The sequence below is a fragment of the Benincasa hispida genome, chromosome 10, assembly GCF_027475165.1.
Source record: "Benincasa hispida cultivar pf3 chromosome 10, pf3_genome.v1.1, whole genome shotgun sequence".
Classification (NCBI taxonomy): Eukaryota; Viridiplantae; Streptophyta; class Magnoliopsida; order Cucurbitales; family Cucurbitaceae; genus Benincasa; species Benincasa hispida.
In genome coordinates, this window is record NC_143487.1 from 28,414,719 (window position 1) to 28,436,198 (window position 21,480).

At 37.2% G+C, this 21,480-nt stretch overlaps 1 protein-coding gene across 3 annotated transcripts in view; it reads right to left on the reverse strand.

Moving 5' to 3' along the window:
- Nucleotides 1–494: 494 nt before the first annotated feature.
- The window catches only part of LOC120090367 (RNA-binding (RRM/RBD/RNP motifs) family protein), a 28,184-nt gene continuing 7,198 nt past the window's right edge, over nucleotides 495–21,480 (reverse strand). For 2 of the 3 annotated variants that reach the window (XM_090305958.1, XM_039047980.2), the window contains exons 3-11: nucleotides 19,058–19,324; nucleotides 11,517–11,598; nucleotides 11,247–11,429; nucleotides 10,160–10,351; nucleotides 9,908–10,075; nucleotides 9,637–9,724; nucleotides 6,773–6,831; nucleotides 5,779–5,844; nucleotides 495–1,159 (exon numbers count right to left, since the gene is read on the reverse strand). In XM_090305958.1, coding sequence (XP_090162084.1) covers nucleotides 1,076–1,159; nucleotides 5,779–5,844; nucleotides 6,773–6,831; nucleotides 9,637–9,724; nucleotides 9,908–10,075; nucleotides 10,160–10,351; nucleotides 11,247–11,429; nucleotides 11,517–11,598; nucleotides 19,058–19,203 — 1,068 coding nt within the window. In that variant the 5' untranslated portion in view covers nucleotides 19,204–19,324 and the 3' untranslated portion in view covers nucleotides 495–1,075. Of the gene's footprint in view, nucleotides 1,160–5,778; nucleotides 5,845–6,772; nucleotides 6,832–9,636; nucleotides 9,725–9,907; nucleotides 10,076–10,159; nucleotides 10,352–11,246; nucleotides 11,430–11,516; nucleotides 11,599–19,057; nucleotides 20,104–21,480 lie in introns of all 3 variants that reach the window. The other variant, XM_090305957.1, reaches the window with a different exon arrangement.

Consider the following 21,480-nt stretch of genomic DNA (forward strand, 5'->3'; position numbering starts at 1 on the left):
TAGGTTGGATTGGTTTGAATTACTCAAGTCATTTATTTACATTTTTGTTCTAAAAATTAGTAATATGTTAGTACGTAGATATTTGATTTAATTATTTTTATATATTGAATTGAGATTAACAACTCAATTTAAATTTATATAATGCATATTTTCTTTTCAAAATGCTAAAAAAACTTTTTTTTATGAGTGGTTAGAGAATAAATTATCTAAAAATAATGAAACTAAATGAAACAAAAATAAATTTGTGCATATAATTGAAAATGAGTAATATATATATATATATACATTTTAAAGTAAATAATAAGTTCAGGTTGGTTCGAGTTGATTTGAATTACTTTAGGTGACCTTTGAACCAATCCAACCCAAAAAAATTTATTTATTTGAACACAATCCAATCCAAATGAGTTGATAACCCAACCCAATCCAAACTCGTTGATCGATTTTTTCGGGTCATCGGATTTTTTAAAGACCCCTACGTAGAAGTAATACTACACTTTAAATAACTCCTAAAATAAATTATGTAAACAAATATAACTCGACCCAAAACAGTTTAGTACAATCACCCAGCTAACATCCATTAAGCTGGACAAATATATACAACCTAAATCCTTGACTCAAGTCCTAAGAAAATTTGTACAACCACCACCATTTTTGAAAGCCAAATGATACAGCCTCATTTCATTGAAATGACCTTCCGAACATGCTTCAATAATTGACCTACAAGATAATGTACGTGCATTTATAACATTAAACACCAACTTGGCTCACATCATTGATACAACAATGTTGGTCAAGGGCGAAAAATTTCCTCGTACTCCTTCCTTGTCTGTCATATTTCTGATATTCAATAACACAATAGTCGTTGGTTCATGTCAGTTGAGGACGAAAAATTTTCCTAGTACTGTAGCTGGTCTGAAACTTTTTCTATACTCTTTCCTTTCATTGCTTGCCATATTTTATGATGTGTTAAATTCTGAAAGGAAAGGGTAAGTACTACTCTAGTACTATAAATTTTTCCCGAGGGCTCGCATAAGCTTATCTTTTGGGGGTCCAATAGTGTACTAGTAGCCAACGTTTAATTCCCCTTGGCAGCTCCTGGATTGCGCCCAAACTGGATAATCATTGGCTTGCCTTTGAACACATAGCCATTTACTAAATTCTGTCAACACAATGAATTTGGCATATTAGATATTTAGCCCATTTTACTCCAACCGGAAGAATATAACAAACCAAACACAAATAATACCACAACCTTCAAGTATTTGGAATAGAGCAGGGGAATAGGGAAGTTAGCATTTCTCTGAGGTTCTAAAATATAGGAGAGAGACCATATACCGGCCCTCATGCTATGAAGCACAACACTTCATTCTAGGGGTGGTATCGGTGTCGGACACATTCCTTCAGATACACAGAGGACCTGTGTCCGAAACACGCCAATCTGCATGTCCTAATTTTTTTAGTTTCGGCTACGGCTGAAAAAGAATTCTAGGAACTATTGTCCGAAGTCTAGGCCCAAATTTAAAGTCCAATTACTTTCTTTTCAAACATAGATTAAACTAAAAAAATCAAAAGAATAAATAAAAAAAAAAAAAAAAAAAAAAAAAAAACCTAAAAAGTAAACTATAATATAACAAAAAAACCCTAAAAAGTAAAAACGGAATATAATATAACATTCAACTCCCCTCCAACAATGTCGTGCAATTTAGGGAAACTAACGAGCACAATAGTCTTCCCTGTTCTCCTTCTCACCGAAGGAGAAGTTGTTGTCAACGTCTTTTGCTCGCCACTACCATTGCTTTCTGTTTGCTATCAATGTGTTCTAGCCTCCTCTTTCATATCAACTATCAAGTTTTTTTCCCCTTTGAGTCTATCATTATAAAGTTACTTGCCGCCGGCTGCCTATCGTCAAAGTTCAACCTCTTTTATATCAACTATCAAGTATGTTTTTTTTTCTTTTTAAGTATATCATTATCAAGTTACCCACGGTTGGCTGCCTATCTTCAAAGTAAAACTTCTTTTATATATTTTATATATTTTTTTAACCATTGCCCACGGTTGAATGTCGTTTTCTAATTTTCAAACTCTTACATGTTACATATACATATATATATATATACATACATACATACATATACACACATACATATACATATATATATACAAACATACATATACATATATATACACATATATATTAGCCACTGTCATTTACCAATCCTCAAAGTTCGAACTTTTTTAATATTTTTTTCTTCTTTAAACCTATAAGTTAGCCATTGCCGAACTTTAAAGTTGAAATTCTTATATTTTTTTTCTTCAAGTGTATTAAGTTGGCCACTGCCATCTTCAATCCCTTATAATTTTTATATATTTTTTTTTTTGTTAAATGTTAGGATGACATCTACAAACTCTAGCCAATATCAATCATCAAATAGTTCCATGGAATCTACCACCTTTGAAGATGATTCAAAACTCCTATGGCAATATATGACTTAAGATTCAAAAGATAAGTAATGGGGGTCGAAATTTTTCATGGCAATGCAACTTTTGTCATGACATAAAGATGAACTCATATACAAAGTTAGAGCTCACTTGTTGAAGAAAAATAGTAAAGGAGTTGGGTCATGTTTAAAAGTCACTCCTATAGATATAGCTGATATGCAAAAAATACATTTGAATAGAAATAAAAGTTCCTAAAAATGTTCTTTTGCCACCTAAATCACCCTCAATAATATCAATTGAGGGAGTTGATGTAAGTAATTCTCTCACAAGTAACTTCGACTTAGAGAACAAGAAAAGAAAAGGCAGTACAAGTGCACTTGAAAAGTCATTCAACAATACATCACGGGACCAACTAGATGTGCTTATTGCTTTTATTTTGTGGGCTTGTTGTTTTCATTTAGCAAGGAATCTACATTTTATAGGTGTCTTTACTATATCGCAATTTGCTGTCAGGATATGTGCCTCCTGAATATAATAGCTTGAGAACAGGTCTTCTCAAAAGAGAAAAGGCAAATATTGAAAGATTATTGATACCTATTAAAGGTGAACGACATAAAAAGGGAGTGAGTATTGTGACTGATGGATGTAGTGACTCATAAAGATTGTTGATTAACTTCATGGTCATTTCTAATGACAAACCAATGTTTAAAAGTCAATGGATTGCTCCCGTGAGATCAGTAATTTATTGCAAATTTGATGAAGAAAGTGATTAATGAAGTCGGGCATGAGAATGTTGTTCAAGTGATCATAGAGAATGCTTCCAATTGAAAAGGTGTCGGACAAATTATCGAAGCACAATTTCTAAAGATTGTATGGACACTATACACAATTATCAAATTTTCAACATTTTCATAAAATTGGGACATTGAAATTTTCATCGACATCGATATTTTAAACCTTGGACATAATATGTTTATGTACAAAGTCAAAATTGTTTTAAAAAAATATATACAAATAGACATTTAGTTTTGAAGAAATTTCAAGGCAATAATCAAAACGGTTACACATTTAAAAGTGCATGAACTAAATTGTTATACATTTAAAAGTGCATGAACTAGTTACAAATTTAAAAGTATATGAGCTAAATCATTACAAATCAAGGACTAAATTGTCACCCCATGAAAGTTCAAGAACCAAAAGTGACTGCTAACTTGCAATTTTTTATCTATTTATAATTATTATAGTCGACAAAAATTGTGCTTGGGCACTTTATTGCACCTTCACAATTATGAGCATTATATGTTATCACTTGAATAGTGTTCTCATGACCAACTTCATTAATCACTTTCTTCATCAAATTTGTAATGAAGTCCTTATCTGTGATCTCACTAAAGCAATCCATAAACTTTAGGAACATTGGTTTGGCACCAGAAATGGTCATGAAGTTAATCAACAAGCTTCTTTGTGAGTCACTTTATCCATTGCTCATAATACTCACTCCCTTATTATGTCATTCACTTTTAGTAGGTGCCAATAATCTCTCAATATTAAGAGAATACTTTTCCTCGACATATTATATCCAAGAGGCACATATACTGACAACAAATTATTTGCAATGTAAGTAAAGACACCTAGAAAACATGGATCCCTCACTAAATGAAACAACAAGCCCGCAAAATAAAACATTCAAGCAATAAGCGCATCCAATTGTTCTCGTGATATCTTGTTGGATGATTTTCCAATTGCACTTGTAAAGAATTTTCTCTTGTTCTCTAAGTCAAAGCTACTTATTGGGAGAATTATTCACATCAACTCTACCAATTGATATGACTGAGAGTGATTTAGGTGACAAAAAACATTTTTATGAGCTTTCTTTTTCTATTTGAATGTTGTCACATCTAATTTTTGCATATCAACTATATCTTTCAAAGTGACTTTTAGACACGGCCCAACTCCTCGACCATTTATCTTCAACAAGTAAGCTCTAACTATTGTATATGAACTTTCTTTAAGTTACATTGCCACGAAGAATTTCCATCCCCATCACTCAATTTTTGATTCTTTCATCACATATTGTCATAGGGATTTTTAATCATCTTCAAATGAAGTAGATTCCATAAAACTATTTGATGATTGGCAGTGGCTAGAGTTCGTAGATGTCATCCTAACATTTACCAAAGAAAAAGAATACATAAATTATAAGAAATTGAAGACAACAATGGCCAACTTGATACACTCCAAGAAAAAATATTCCAACTTTAAAGTTCCACATTAGCTAACTTGATAGATTAAAGAAAAAAAAAATTGGTAAACAACAATGACTAATATATATAGATATATAGTTTGAAGATTGGAAAACAACATACGACCGTGGGCAATGGCTAAAATATATATATATATATATATATATATATGAGGTTGAACTTTGAAGATAGGCAACCAATGATGGGTAACTTGATAATGATAGACTCAAAGGGGAAACGAAAGATATACTTGATAGCTGATATCAAAAGAGATTAAAGATTGAGGCTAGAACACATCGGCAGTGAATAAAACATAGCGTGGGTAGAACACAATAGTTGATATCAACCCCCTTGCCCTTAGGTTGTTCTTTTGTTTTTTGTTGAAATATACATGGGTGTTTCTTTTTCTTTTCTTTTTTTTTTTCCTTTTTTCTTTTTTTATTTTTTTTTTATAAAAAAAAAAAAAAAAAAAAAAAAAGAAGAAGAAGAAGAAGAACATGTCGCCGGCAACTTCTGCTCTAGTGAAAAGGAGAACTAAGAAAACTACTATGCCCGTTTGTTTCCGAGAATTATACAGAAAGGGTGGGAGGAAAGTTGAAAAGTTAATGTTATATTCAACTTTTACTCTTTAGGTTCTATGGTTTTTCTTATATTTATTTTAAAAGAATTGTTTCTTCAATATTTTTACAGCCATGTCTGAGAATTACCCTTATCGTGTCTCAACATATTGGAATTTTTTTTATAAAAAAAAAACATGCAAATTGGTGTTTCGGACACGTCCCCTGAGTGTCCAGACGAGTCCAAACATCTGTGTGATGCATATTTGACACTGATACTACCCCTAATAAAGTATTTGTGCTTCATAGTTGTACCAATTATGAGCCAGCTGCATAGAACTTAAGTTGAACAAAAATCTCTTCTAGCTTTTGTTTATATTGCAATCAACTCAAACATGTAAGAGAAGAACAATTACTCCATAATTCCACAAAGTGGAGTGGAATTCTGGTTGATCCTTGACAACCAAAAGCACTCATGATCAATATGTCGAGTGAATAGTGATCAAGAAAAACATGGATCGAAATAATCAAATACATACCAAGGCATGTTGTGCAAGCTCAACCGAGGGAAATGTTACAAATGCTTGGCCCCTCATTCTTCCCTCCTGAAATTTAGAATAAGAAAAATTTTGAACCCCAGGTCATGATTATACACAATCAGATGAGCTATCCCTATTTTCTGCTCTTTCTTCAAGAAACTAACACACATTGATAAAAGATCATATTACACTAGGTCGCATTCTTTTGAACAATTGATAACCTAGGTCATATTTTATTTGATTTTTTTCCCTTAACTGCTATGGTCTGTAACTTGCAGCATTCAGATCCCTTTTTTTCTTCTTTCCTTTTTTTCCTTTTTGGAAAAAAATTTCAATACAAGTTTTGTTCGTTTGATAAAAAGTCATACATTTACACTCCAATTCTTTGCAAGACTATCATGCTAACAGGACAATTTCTCCCTTCCTCAAACTTGTAGGGAAATGTCCCAAGCATGGTCAGCAAGAATCCAAGACTGATAAGTTCGTCTTCTTCAAATACTCGGGGGTATTTTTAGCGTCCCATGCTTTATAGTATTAAAATCTAAGATGGTGTATTTTCTATATACTGTGAACTTTAAATAGCTAAGTTATAGTACGTTAGTGCATCTCACCCTTTAAAAATAATGATGAAATGAGATCTAATTGTATAGAAGAATTGACAAAGATTAACCAAAACATCATCTTTTTTTAATTTTTTTTTCAATCAAGGATGTATAGCATTTCTCGAGTGTGGAGAATCAACCTATGCAATCTTCAGCCGCACCTTTCCATAATTTACAACTACAAGACTAAGCTTTGGTAAGACTTCCCTTATTTATGCTTCCCTTTGTAAAAGCCAATGCCTAATAATAAAGCATATTATGTATATTATTAGCCCCCCAATTCAGACAATGAGGCAACTTTGAAGATGTTTCTTTTATGCTCTTCAAGTAATCAGAGAAGAAATTACATAATTCTCGGTTAATCAAAAACTGATTGTCAAATAATACCTAACCTGCATTAGCTTCACAGTTAGAGCAGATTTGGCTTCATCAATACCTTCAAATAATGATCCTACAAAATAAAAACCACCTAGTTAAAACTAAACCTCTCATTGGAAAAGATAAGCACCATATAAAATTTTATAAGTTTAAAAGTTGGCAAAGAAAAGCATTAGAAGAATGTGAAAGTAATGTTCTTCCATGCATCAAAAAACCAGATATATAGGCCTATCCTAGGGTTACATTGAGGTGACATTCAACTTATAATTAGTTGCACATTCTGGAAATCTTCAAATTTACATCTTGACATATTGATCTAACAAAAAGTCTGATGCAAAATTTTAGCAATAGACCAGGACAGGTTCTATATTTTGGTGTATGGTTCCCACAAGGACTTGGTATTGCAGGACGATTGACCAGTGAGTGAGTCGAGACACAGAGAGCGTGTAAATGGGAGGAACATAGTGTGGAAGTAGCCAACTGATAGTAGCTTGGAAGAGAGAGATTCTCAAATCCTTGTTTTATCCCGAGATAAAATGTACTAGAGTAGTTTAGTATTTCAGTATTTCCTTTACCCTACATATGAATTTATGATATTGTTTAATACTATTTACCTGGTTCTAACCAAGATAATAAAGATAACAGATCATCCAAAGTACTGACACCCAGAATCAAACTTAACAAAATACTTCAACTAAGCCCAACTTTTTTTTTATAGGAAAAAAGAAACATTGTTGCTTTATCTAAAATAAAGCATAAACTAAAATAACTCTGACCAAAGCATCGTTGATTTATCTAGTATAATTTATCCTGAAGGCTATATCATAGTTGATGGCTCAAGCTCATCAGTTCTCTAATGCCTCAGATTAGTTTTCTTTTTTTTTTTCCCCCCCTCTCTCTCTCTGGCTTTTTTTTTTTTTTTTGGTTGATATTCCTGCTCCTTTTCCTCTAAATGGGAATGGGAACAATACATAAATCCATGACACACAATTAGGAGGAAAGGTCTCGCAGGATGAATGGGAGATCTGGATAACAAGAAGTTGTATGTTTTAGATGTTGGGAAAAGAGCCAAACCCATTTAGTGAGGGCATTTGTCGGTGTCAAGGGACTACACAAGAAAAGGTCAAAGGGGATCCATAAATATGTCAAAAGTAATTCACACGGGTACATCCCAAACTTCTACCCATCTCACAAGCTTTCCCTTAATAATTGAACCCCTACCGAGGATTTTTTCATATCTATTCTAAAGCTTACCAGTTCAAAAAACCTATACCAACAAGAAACCTAGCCCTTGTACTCAGTGGGCACGACAAATGTATCGTGGCCATTCCAGCCTCATCCAAACCTTTTGACAAGAAAACCAATACGGTGACGAAGAAAAAATAAAGAATTTTTGGTTCATGGAGGAAGTAAGGATAGCAAAGAAAGTAAAACAAAGCCATTGTAAGGAGAACCAGTGAATAGAAATGAAGAATGCTCAATCATGTGTCATTTTTGTGATTCTGATCTGATAACTCTATATTTGTTATCTGTTTCAATTGAAAAGTTCTATCTCTCGATAGTTGTTGATGAGGAGGACTATGGATGTTGTTTGATGGAGAAGATGGGAGGGGGAGCCATGGATGAGGGTGTTGATCAAAGGGGTTAGGGGTATCCGGCATGGTGAACTCCGATGGGGGTGAGTGTGGGGAAGAGACGCAAGGTTGAGAGAAGCCGTAGAGAGATTATTTTTGGCTTCTACTTCTAGTTCTTTTGGGATATTTTTGTTTGGGTGGTCCTTTGCTCTTCAAAATGATTGATGTAGGGCTAATTTGGGAATTTGAAGATTACTAAGATGGCTGTATTTTAATATTTGTTTTTAATCATTTTCCAATTTAATATTTTAGTTTAGGTGTGACAAAACTCTTCTCCTTTGGTTCTATTTAAAGGAGATAAGGTTTAGTTAGCTAGTTAGCTAGTTAGGCGCGAAACCACCATTCCCTTTGGATCTATTTAAAGGGAACATTGTCTAACATTTCATTCATTATTCAACATCAATAAAACTCCTTCACCAAGATTATGTTAGGTACTTAAGCACCTTGGAGAACCACACCCCAAAAGCTAGCTATTGGGGTGGGAGAGCCAAGCCACTTAAGTACCACATTGGTCATCCCATTCTAACCAATGTCGGACAAAGGCATCCCATACTACATTGGTTCCTAACAATACCCCATCCCCAGAAAGTCGACATCCCGACAGCTACTCCGGCGGTACTTCACTCGGCCACACCCGTTCAGAACCCTCCGCTGGTTCCACTCCGGAACGTCGACAACTGGCTTTAATATAATTGTTAGGTACTTAAGCACCTTGGAGAACCACACTCCAAAAGCTAGCTATTGGGGTGGGAGAGCTAAGTCACTTAAGTACCACATTGCTCATCCCATTCTAACCAATGCGAGACAAAGGCATCCCATACTACCTTGGTTCCTAACAGATTACTCCAAGAAACTCATCTCTTCAACAATTGCATCAGTGAGATCTATCTCTTGCACTTGGGGCACCCTTTTAAAAGGGATGAAATTCTTTGGAATATCTTCAAAAGAGCTTTCAGCCGGACTGTTTGGCAGTAAAGGAATGTTCGAATCTTTCAAGATAAAAGATTTTTCTTCTCATAATCTTTTTAATACTATGGTTCTTTTGGTTGTATCCTAGTATAAATATTCCCCTCTTTCAGTATTATAGCTATAATTTTGGCATAGCCTAACAGGATAAAAGGAGAATAACAACAAATAATTTTTTTAAAAGGAAAGAAAAAAGAAAAAAAATGCTTATCAAAAAATCAACAGGGAAATTAATTTCCATATATGCACAAAGGCTGAACTGGAGCGAAGAAACTTACCAAAAATATAGTAGAGGTCATCATTCAATACATCTTTGGCTAAGTTCTTGATATACAGCACCGAAGTAGGATTCCCAGCAGTATAGTTCTGAAATATCCATGAAATTTCCAACATTAGTTTTATCACAGATAAATTTTCATCACTCAAAGGTAAATTAGGAGAAAAAAGGGAGCTATATGTTCGACCTTAAACCAGGGAAATCAATGCAAAATTTATTAAACATTGGACCTTGAACATTGGAAGTGAAATTTATTCCCAGCAGTATAGTACCTTGAACATTGGAAGTGAAAGAATTTCTTCTGGAGGCAATTTGCCTCTCTCTAAATCTTCAAGCGTTGCATAGGGCTTTAGATCATTTGCTTCCTTTTCTGTCTCTTCACAATCATTGTTAATGTTATCAACTTTTCCATCGTGAATCACTTTAGGGGCAATCCTAATCTGCAACGATTAAACAAGGGAATCTGAAGGAATCATATAAATAAGATCATATGCCAATTAGTTACATCTTATGATAAAAGCAACCTGAATGACTGGGTTTTTCTTTTTGATCATAGGAATCTCTTTTGGAACCAATGTGGAAGGCTTCACCCCAACAGCCTCATGAGCCACATTTTTGTCTATCCCAGGGCCTACAATTGTTTCACATCTAGAACGCTTGTCTCCTGATTTTGCAGTTTTTGAAACTCCACTTGAATTATATTTTCCATCCACATCCTGAGGCAAACTTAAATCCAATTAATCAGTAAGTTCCAAAAAAAAAAAAATGGGAGTACATTATGTATCTCATCTCAGCTAGAAACATTCTAGAACAAGAAACGAATAGAATATAAAATAAAACCGTAATCCCTTGATGCACCTAAAAAATAAAGGACAGGATGCACATTTATCAACATTTATCAACAAAGGAAAGAACATTTATCAACATGAAAAAATAAAGGACAGGATGCACCTAAAAAATGTAGATGACAACATCAACAAAAATTGACATCATCGTCCGTAGGAATAAAAGAAGATGAATAATTTTGCTGACATGCTCTCAGTATAATTTCGAACCACAATAAAAAAAATTAAAAAAATTACAAGATCCACGGGGCCCAATGGATATACGGGGAAATTTATGAAAAATACTTTTTAAGAAGTTTCACTTATGTATGAAATTTATAAAAGATGGGAGAGGGTCCAATCCAAATAAGTTACAATAACCTTCTCTTCAACTGGACAAGAGTGAAGAGAAAATGTAGGAAATAAAGATGTGAATATTTACACACACACAAAAAAAATAATAAAAAAAGGAGGATAGAAGGATCTTCAAAGGTGTTGACTATCGGCCAAATAATCTCACTTCCAGTCTGTACAAAAAATTGATGCAAGGTCCTAGTTAAAAGACTTGCAAAACTGTTGCTACTAAATGACTAAAGAGTTGTCCTCCACACCATAGCTCAAATTAATCAGCTGATTCATATGGGAATGTTCCAAAGAAAAAATGGTCATACTCTTATTTGGATATACCTTTAGTATTAGTCAGAGCAGACTTTTGGGCTCCCACTGAAAACAGAATTTCATCCAAGCTAGAAAAGTGAGAGAGTTTTACCAGCTCTAGGCAAGTTACCTCTTCTGAGGACTCCATTTCTGACTCATCGCTGGACATATTTGTTACTTGAGGCCTTGGAGTGGCAGGAGGAGGAAGAGGTGGCAGCGATGGTTGTGCAGGAATGGAAGGTGGGAGAGGTGGAGTGGGTAGAGGCAATCGGAATGGAGCTGGAATGTTCATCTTGTTCATTAAATGCAGCACCTACAATTAAAAAACTAAGTTGTAAGAATTTACTTCAAATATGCTCCAGAATTTAGACGTATAAATTATCATTTCATTTGTAGTAACCTGAGTATAAAAGCGAGGGACAGCTATGAGGGCATTAACAATGTTGGTCAGGATATTACCATCTGGAGGAGGATAAGCATACCTAAAAAAAAGTTTTTACCAAATCTTATTGAATGCACAACCAAATACAATTGTCTTCACAAAAACTTCGTAAAGAACAAACAATTTAGATAATGAAAAACCCTAAAGTAAAATAGTAATTTTAAAGGAAACGTATCTAATCAAGACATGAAAAACAGGTGATGCAGTACAAATGGTATCCCAATAATATTTATACCTTTTCCCATTAGGGATTGTATGTATTTTCTCTTTGGATTATTTTTTTTCTCTTTTAATGATAAACCAAAATTTTTTGAGAAAAAGTGAGCCCAACCAAGGAGGACCTCCTAGCCAATATTGTATCCGGAAAAAATTAACCTGCCACACAAAAAAACTCAACCTTCTTGGATGTTTACCTTCCACACACAGGAAAAATAAAGACATTTGACTGAAATGTGCCAGCCAAACAATGACAAAAGAAGCAAACAGGAAAAGGTTTGGAAGGGCAAGGACTCCAAAGGCAGATATCCCCCCTAAAGGGGTAGTCCACAAGTAAAGATAACAAATCCATAACATCTTTACTCTTAAAGATATGTTTTTTTTAGGCATCCTTTCAAACTACCAAAAGATCCTTTAGCTTAATCATGTTCAAGTTTTTTATTGGAATCTCAAGTTGAAACGCATTGCCTGCATCTTCACAGATAAGCCATCCACTGCCCAAACCATTTAAGGAAGCAGGTCAGCACTGAAGAATCCACGACTTGGTATCCTCTCTGTTAGACATTCAAATTGTCTCTACAGCATTGTGGAAAGCCATCCATTCAAGGGTCTCATCACCTGTTAAAATTCCTTCTTAATGGTACCACCCAACCATTTGAAGAAGCAGACTAGCACTTATTCACTTATTTATTTTTAAGATAAAAATTAAGAAATAAAATAAAAAATAGCTTCGTTGTAGAGGTTATATTGTAGATTCTTGGGGAAGAAAACTTGAGCTCCCTATCCTCAATCCACAAATCCTCCCAAAAACAGATTCTATCGCCTCTGCCCAACTTTAATTTGTACCATTTTTCAGCTATGCAACAGGCTTTGTAGATGGATCCCCAAGGACCCTAGGTGGGCCAGTGATTTAAGAAATTGGAATCCAATTTCCTTCATTGAAGAGATGCCTCTCAAGCCATATTTTCCATAATAACGCTATAAATGTGATAGACCAATGTTACGAGAGCACCAACTAATACCAAATATGATAAGAATTTATATCAAATGGAGGCAAGTAAAAGTATCTTAAAAAAAAGGAGGTAAAGATCCTCTTTGGTCTTATTACAATAGCTCTGTATCGTTGCTCACAGTCCAAGAAAGGTAGTCTTTTCATTGGCTAATGGGATTTCGCACCTAACGGTCTCGAGTGATTCCTTCCTCTTCTAGTTTTGGAGTCGAGTAGCATTAAAATGCATCAATTCAATAAAAACAAACTATTTGGGCTTTCCTTAGTAGCAAATCACTAGTATTTGGCTTCTTACATTAAAGGCACACCAACTCTGATTTATGTTACATTCTCATTAACTCTAAGTCAGCTCTGTAAATTCCTGATTTTATCTTCATTTACGTCAAAGTTTTCAGTTTTCACTGATGTCCCTAATTGGCATGTCCTTTCTCATATATATATTGTTGAAAAAGGTTGTTTTAGACCTAAGGGCTTTTTTGTCTTTTCATATGGTGTCTAAAGTATTAGGGTTTTTGTCTGATGGTATATCTGATTCTGGGGGTCTTGTAAAATATAACAAAATCAATAAAAACTCTCTATCGTGGTTTTTTCTCCCTGGTCTAGGGTTTTCTACGTAAATCTAGTCTTCTTTCTTCTTCCCTTAATTTCAATATGGTATCAGAGCAAGGTGATGAAACCCTAGCTGAGATAGAAGAAATTCAATAATCAACTTTAGCAAATAATAGGACTCCGACAGATCATTCAACTAATGTTGCAAATCAAGCCGTTGTCGATCGTTATCTCCAATCTATTCTCAGCCCAACTCAGACGCAACAGCTTCGAAATTGGTCAAACCGCGCCGCACGAACTAGGGTTGTAGCAAACGCAACCACCCAGCCCAGAAGCTCTTCAGTCGCGCCGACCCAACTGCTCCAGCGATCGGGTCGCTCCAGCCGGTCAGATTAGGTGTCGCTCAACCGCTCCAGCCGTCTCAGCCAAGCGAATGCCTCCTGTCTTCGCGCATCCCAGCCGCACCGACACTAGGTGGAACCACGGGCAATGTGCCCTCGGCTTCAGGTGGATTTCCAGCCGCACATCAGCAGCCGTTCTCCCTCGTCCAGCCACAATACCCTCCAACTGTGACTACCTTTCCCATGGCTGAAGCTTCTGGTTCGGCTTCATATGGGCGGACATATCCCATGCCAGCACCTTACAATTCTCCTAAACATGAGTCAGTTGGTTATGGTGGCCCTGTTGGGATCCAACAACAGTTAGCAAGCTTACAGCAATAGATTTCGACGCTCAGAGCTTTTTTTGGGACCACGATGAATCATCAAACAAGTTCCCATCCCAATTTGTCTCCAGGTCTCCCGTTATATTCGGAAAACCTAGTAGCTACTTATCCTACTTTACCAACTGCGAATATTTTGTCTGGTTCTATTCGAAATTCTACGAGGGTAATCATCAGAGAGAAACTAAATGGCCAGAATTACTTCTCCTGGTCTCAATCTGTTAAAATGGTCCTCGAGGGGCGATATAAGTTCGGGTATTTGACTGGGGAAACATCGAGACCGAACCCTGGGGAACCTCAGGAGCGTATATGGGAGGGGGAGGATTCTCTCCTCCGCTCAATTCTGATAAACAGCATGGAACCTCAGATTGGAAAGCCCCTACTCTATTCAGCTTCTGCTCGGGATATTTGGGAGGCTGTCCAGAAACTATATTCGAAAAAGCAGAATGCTTCACGGCTGTATACATTGCGGAAACAAGTCCATGAGTGCAAGCAAGGGACCATGGACGTGACATCCTACTTCAATAAACTGTCGCTATTATGGCAAGAGATGGACTTGTGTCGTAAAGTTGTCTGGAATTGCCCGATTGACGGAGTTCAGTATTCGAAGATTGAGGAAGTTGACCATATCTATGATTTCCTGGCTAGCTTAAACTCGAGATTTAACACCGTCCAAAGTCGAATTCTGGGACAAAGACCGATGTCGTCCCTTATGGAGGTGTGCTCAGAAGTTCGATTAGAGGAGGATAGAACAAGCGGTATGAATGGTACTGTTGCTTCTACTATGGACTCTGTTGCTTTTGGGGTCGAGTCCTCTAGATCCGAGGGTGACAAGCAAAATGGAAAATCTCCTCCTATTTGTGAGCACTGCAAGAAACCGTGGCACACAAAGGACCAATGCTGGAAATTACACGGTCGACCTCCAAATGGCAAACGTCGGCCTCCAAATGACAAGTCTAAGTCGAACCAAGCCCTCGTTAGTGAGACTATTGATGCTGTCTCTCAGGTGAAAAATTTCTGCTGATTCAGGTACTGTTTGGACTAGCAATATTGTCCAATCAAGTACTCCTCCGTCCTTTAGTTTCTTTATTGAGGGAAATGAATCCTAGATACTTGACTCAGGAGCGATCGATCACTTAACTGGATCATCTTATCAATTCATCCCCTGTTATCCAACTGCTGGAAATGAGAGAATTCAAATTGCAAATGGGTCCTTTACTCCCATTGCCGGGAAAGGTCACTTGTCTCTGTATCAGGGGTTGGTTTTACAAAATGTTTTGCGTGTGCCGAAGATTTCTTACAACTTGTTGTCTATAAGTAAAATCACCAGAGATTTAAACTGAAGAGTCATTTTCTCACCCGATGATGTTTTGTTTCAGAACCTGAACTCGGAGACGATGATTGACACTGTCCGGCATGACAAGGGGCTCTATTTCCTTTTCGATGATACTCCCTCTAGGAGTTTGACTAGGACTAGCTTGTTATCTTCTTTTACTGTTTCTGAAACTGATTATTTGTTGTGGCACTTTCGTCTTAGACATCTAAGCTTTCAATGTATGAAGTACTTGTTTCCCCATTTATTTCGTGTTTCCTCCTTATCTTGTGATGTTTGTATTCGTGCTAAACAGCCTAGAATCTCTTTTAGTTCTCAACCTTATAAACCTTCCTAACCCTTCCATTTAATACATAGTGATTTTGGGGTCCATCTAACGTCACAACGGTATTCGGTAAGCGGTGATTTGTCACCTTTATTGACGATCACACCCGTCTTACATGGGTGTTTCTCCTTACTGACAAATCTGAAGTAACGTCTATGTTCCAACAGTTTTATACCACTGTCGAAACTCAGTTTAATGCTAAAATCGTCATTCTTCGAAGTGACAATGGACGGGAGTTTGTTAATCAGACCATTCGCGAGTTTTTGACTTCAAAGGGTATCATCCATCAGAATTCCTGTGCTTATACGCCTCAGCAAAATGGGGTGCCTGAGCGAAAAAATCGCCACCTCATTGAGGTGGCTCGATCTCTCATGATTCCTACGTCCTTACCGTCATACCTATGGGGGGATGTTGTGCTTATTACAGCTCATCTCATTAATCGAATGCCCTCCTATATGCTTAAATTCCAAACATCCCTTGAGCATTTTAAAGAGTCGTTCTCGTCCACTCGTCTTTTCCATGATGTCCCCCTTAGGGTGTTTGGATGTACCGTCTTTGTTCATAATCATGGTCCTCACCAGAGTAAGTTCACTCCTCGTGCTCAAAAGTGTGTGTTTGTTGGGTATCCACTTCACCAACGAGGCTACAAGTGTTTTCAGCCTTCCTCCCAGAAGTACTTTGTCACCATGGATGCCACTTTTCTCGAGGATAAACCCTTTTTTTCCCGTTAGTCCTCTTCAGAGGGAGACTGCTAATGAAGAGACTAACATAACCACCTATTTTGTTCCTTTAGACCTTCTTCCTGAGCCTATCCCTATGTCCCTGTCCTTCCTATGAAACAGGTGCCCTGGATAACCTACTACATGAAAAATCATAGAAAGGAAATAATTCCCCCTGTTGCTCCTCCAGAAGTTGTCCAAGAGTCAAAACCAGAACCAGCTCAAGGTGCAGCTGAGTGTGTTTGGGGTGATGTGGTTGAGGGTGATGCAATCAATGTGATGAACTCTAACAATGTCGAGATTGGCGATGGTAATGAGTTATCAGGTGATACACAGGAAACTGAAAGCTTGCAACAGAAGGATAAGTGTGATTCTTACTCTCAACCGTGCACTGATAAACAGGTAGACAAACCTAGTGAGTATGATGCTACTCTTGATTTGCCAATTGCTCTACGAAAAAGAACTAGATCATGTACCAGACACTCTATGCAGAGTTTCTTGTCCTACAATAATTTATCTTCAAGATTTAAGGTCTTTACTACCAACCTGGATACTGTGATGATACCAAGCAGTGTGCATAAGGCCATGGAAGTTCCCAAATGGAGAGTTGCGATTATGGAAGAAATGTGAGCGCTTGAAACGAATAAAACTTGGGATCTGGTTATGCTCCCTAAAGGCCATAAAACCGTCGGATGCAAGTGGGTGTTCATGGTGAAATACAACTTCGATGGAACTCTTGATAGATATAAAACCAGGCTAGTTGCAAAAGGGTTTACCCAGACATATGGAGTAGATTACTCAGAAACCTTCTCTCTAGTAGCAAAGCTTAACACGATTCGAGTTCTTCTCTCAGTTGCCGTAAACAAAGACTAGCCTTTACATCAACTGGATGTAACGAATGTTTTTCTGAATGGTGAGTTAGAAGAAGAGGTCTATATGAGCCCGCCTCTAGATTTTGAAGCAAGGTTTGATAATCAAGTTTGCAAACTAAAGAAATCTCTATATGGCTTAAAGCAGTCTTCGAGAGCTTGGTTCGATAGGTTCACGACTTTCGTTAAATCCCAGGGGTTTGTTCAAGGGTATTCTGATCATACCCTGTTTCCTAAGAGATCGGCATCAGGGAAGGTAGTTGTTTTGATTGTCTATGTTGATGACATCATTTTGTCCGGTGATGATACAACTGAGATTGTCGGGTTAAAACAGAGGATGGCAGATGAATTTGAAATCAAAGACCTTGGCAGTCCGAGATATTTTCTTGGAATGGAGGTAGCAAGATCAAAAGAAGGAATCTCTGTTTCTCAACGGAAATATACTCGACTTGTTGAAAGAAACAGGAATAACTGGGTGTAAACCTGCAGATACGCCGGTTGAAGTCAATAGCAAGTTGGGAGATTCTATTGAAGATGTCCCTGTTAATAAGGAAAGGTATCAACGTCTCGTGGGGAAGTTGATTTACCTCTCGCATACCAGACCTGATATATCATATGCAATCAACATGGTCAGTCAGTTTATGCAGGCTCTGTATGAGAGACACATGGAGGCTGTTACTCGGATTCTGAGATATTTGAAGTCTACTCCTGGAAAAGGATTGGTGTTCAGAAAGCATGACAAGAGGTGTATTGAGGCATACACAAACTCAGATTGGGTAGGTTCTGTTACAGATAGGAAGTCCACTTCGGGGTACTGTACCTTTGTATGGGTAAATCTGGTTACCTGACGAAGTAAGAAGCAAAATACAGAGCTATGAGCCTGGGAATTTGTGAATCGGTTGAGGAAGGTTCTGACTGGTCTTTACCAGGAAAGTCATGACTCTATGAAAATGTACTGTGATAATAAGGTTGCTATCAATATCGCTAACAATCCTGTTCAACACGACAGAACCAAACATGTGGAAATTGACAAGCACTTTATCAAAGAGACGCTGGACAGTGACAGTATCTGTATTCCCTATATTACGTCAAGTCAACAGATTGTTGATGTTCTCACCAAAGGACTACCAAGACAAAATTTCGACACCTGGGTTAGCAAGTTAGGTTTTATTGATATCTACGCCCCAACTTGAGGGGGTGTTGAAAAATGTTGTTTTAGCCCTAAGGGCTTTTTTGTCTTTTCATATGGTGTCCACGGTATTAGGGTTTCTGTCTGATGGTTATTTATATACGAGTCTGGAGGTCTTGTAAAGTGTAACAAAACTAATAAAAACTCTCTATCATGGTTTTTTCTCCCTAGCCTAGGGTTTTTTACGTAAATCTGGTCTTCTTTCTCCTTCCCTTAATTTCAATATATATATATAGATAAGATAGATAGATAGATAGATAATTAACAGGGAAGTATATTTGATTTGAGTAGCTTCAAGCCTACACCTGTTGATTTAGTACCTTTTGTGAGGCTCATTTAAACTATTGAATGTCTAATTGTGTAGGTGCTGAAAACTTTAAAACAAAAGTTCAACAGTCAAGTACTTAAAGAACATCTTGAATTTTCAATAAAACAAAATATTAAAGAGTCATCAACTTCAACTCCGAACCTTAAAGAATTTGTAGACCTATCATGCAAAGTAATACATTAGAAATAAATAATAATAATGTAAGATGAAAACATTAAATAATAGTAAGAGAGCACCATACCCAAGATGAGGAGGGAATGGATAATCCACACCAAGCCTTGCAGCAATTGGCTCACCAAAATGCAGAGGCCTTGCTCTCATACTCTCAGTGTGATCTTTACTCCTATGGTCCTTAGATATGGCATCTTTTATGGCAGCATCCTCCATCTGAAAAGATGAGGATACAACAAAATCCTTCCTTGACACAGATACAATCTGTTTAAATGTATAATATTAAATTGGTGTAGTAGCCCTTTCCTCTGCTAAAAGCTCACCAAGAAGCTACAGCCTGCCACCATGAATCACAATAGTATGGTGAAGATTGTAAAGCTCACATCATAAGTTAGACTTCCGAAAGAAAACAGAATAACAAAATTTCATTTCTATCACTGAGAGCATATACTAAAAAAATAGTTGTCTCGGTTCATAGCTACTGTTGCTCAGGGTTGACATAAGTAGATATCCATTGCTAATTGCTATATGATTTTTGACATTCCAACATCTAGAAGAAAGATAGGCCATAGTAAAACAATCAAACATTTAGGCGATATCTCCACTAAACGCCACCAAATCTCTGTGTTGCCAGTCAGCATAAAAACTGCACATTGGAGTTTGTACTTTTCCGGGCACCTCATAAAACGGAAAGTCATCTCAATCGAGGACAACCACATCTCTGCTTTAATGGGATCCCTCAATGATCCATCGAAGGAGCGAGAGTCAAACTTCCTGAAATCCCTCAACTCGGTGACTGGGTCTGTTGCAACTGAACTAGTGGTACTGGCTCCTTCTGAGCCTGGTTCTGGCCAGTCTGTCCTGCCATCGTATTACGGATCAACTCCTGTAGTCTTTCCATCAAGGAGGATGCAATGGTTTCTCCAATTTTTTGCCTCCATTGTCTTTTCGTCAACTTGAGTCATAGGGGGATTTGAAGCTGTCGAGACGGTCTGGCTACCATCGACCCCCTCTTCCTACACGGGGAGGGGGAGAATCCTGAACTTGTGGATGTTGCATTTGGGGGTCCGGAACCCCTCTAACTGTTTTTCTTGGTCTGAGCTTAGGTGCCATGTCCTGTCATGAACTCACAAATCAGCTCTCTTTCTCTGCATCTTTCTCAAGAAAACATGCTACTAAAACATTACATCAACTAATCTCATGTATGTACTGAAAACATTCATTAGTAGGACATACCTGGCGATGACGAGGAATCCATTACTGGGCCACAGGGACTACTTACGTAGTAAGTCAGTCTTCAGAACCCAAAACATGGGCGCCGATACCAACAGTAACGACCCGACCCCCTAGGACTCAAGTTGTCGTTACTAAACGCATGCATGCATTGAAGTTAAAACGACATCCTTTTTATAGTGAAATAAATGCTAAATAAATAAGGTAGCTTAAAATATTTTTATTAAATCCAAATAATAAATTCAGATGATAGGGTACCCAAAAGTCATAAACGGAAATAAATAAGTCCGAAAACAAATCTCAACAGTAAGTTCCAAATACTAAAACTGAAAGTGAATAAAAACATAAAGGAAATCTTAAAATATGAGCGGAAGCGTAAAACTGGTCCCCAGTGGCTCGTTCAAGGATTCCTCTTGTCATTTGCCAGTGCGTCCTTGCCCTTACCTGAAACATAAACATGAGAAAGAGTGAGTATAAAATACTCAGTAAGTAACCCCACTACCGGGGTCAGGCTAGGAATCTATGTCCTCTAGATGCCTTCCTCTGGTGGGGCATGAATGCCCCCTCTAGTCCCCATGGGACATATATCAACATGCAAAACTGACCTCTCATCCAACTGTAGTTAAGTGTACCCACTACCTCTAGTAAGTCCCGTAGGACCTACAACCTCTGGTGATCCCGAAAGAGACACCACCTCTAGTGAATCCCGAAGAAAACACTACCTTTAGTGAATCTCGAAAGATAACACCACCACTAGTGAATCCCGAAGGAAACACAACCTTTGATGAATCCCGAAGAATAAAACCACCTCTGGTGAATCCCAAAGGAAACACAACCTCTGGTGAATCTCGAAGGATAACACCGCCTCTGGTGAATCTCGAAGGAAACACAACCTCTGGTGAATCTCAAAGGATAACACCACCTCTGGTGATTCCCAAAGGAATCACAATCTCTAGTGGGTAACTAACTAACAGTAAGGACGCTACTGCCACTGCAACATTATAGCATGGCTCGAGGCTTAACTAAAGTAAGTTTTCTCTCTACTCTCTACTCTCTCCTCCCTCCTCTCTTTCCTCCTTCCCTTTCCGATATTCCTCCGGCAACTTTCCCTTCTTCCTACCACCATTCCTTCCATTAGAGTTTTACTATTCAAGTTACTCTCAATGGAAATCGAAAATTGTAAGATAAATGGCTACTCCTACTGTATTTAGACTGAGTTGAATCTATACTACATTGAGGACATGGAAGCTTGTAGGGTGT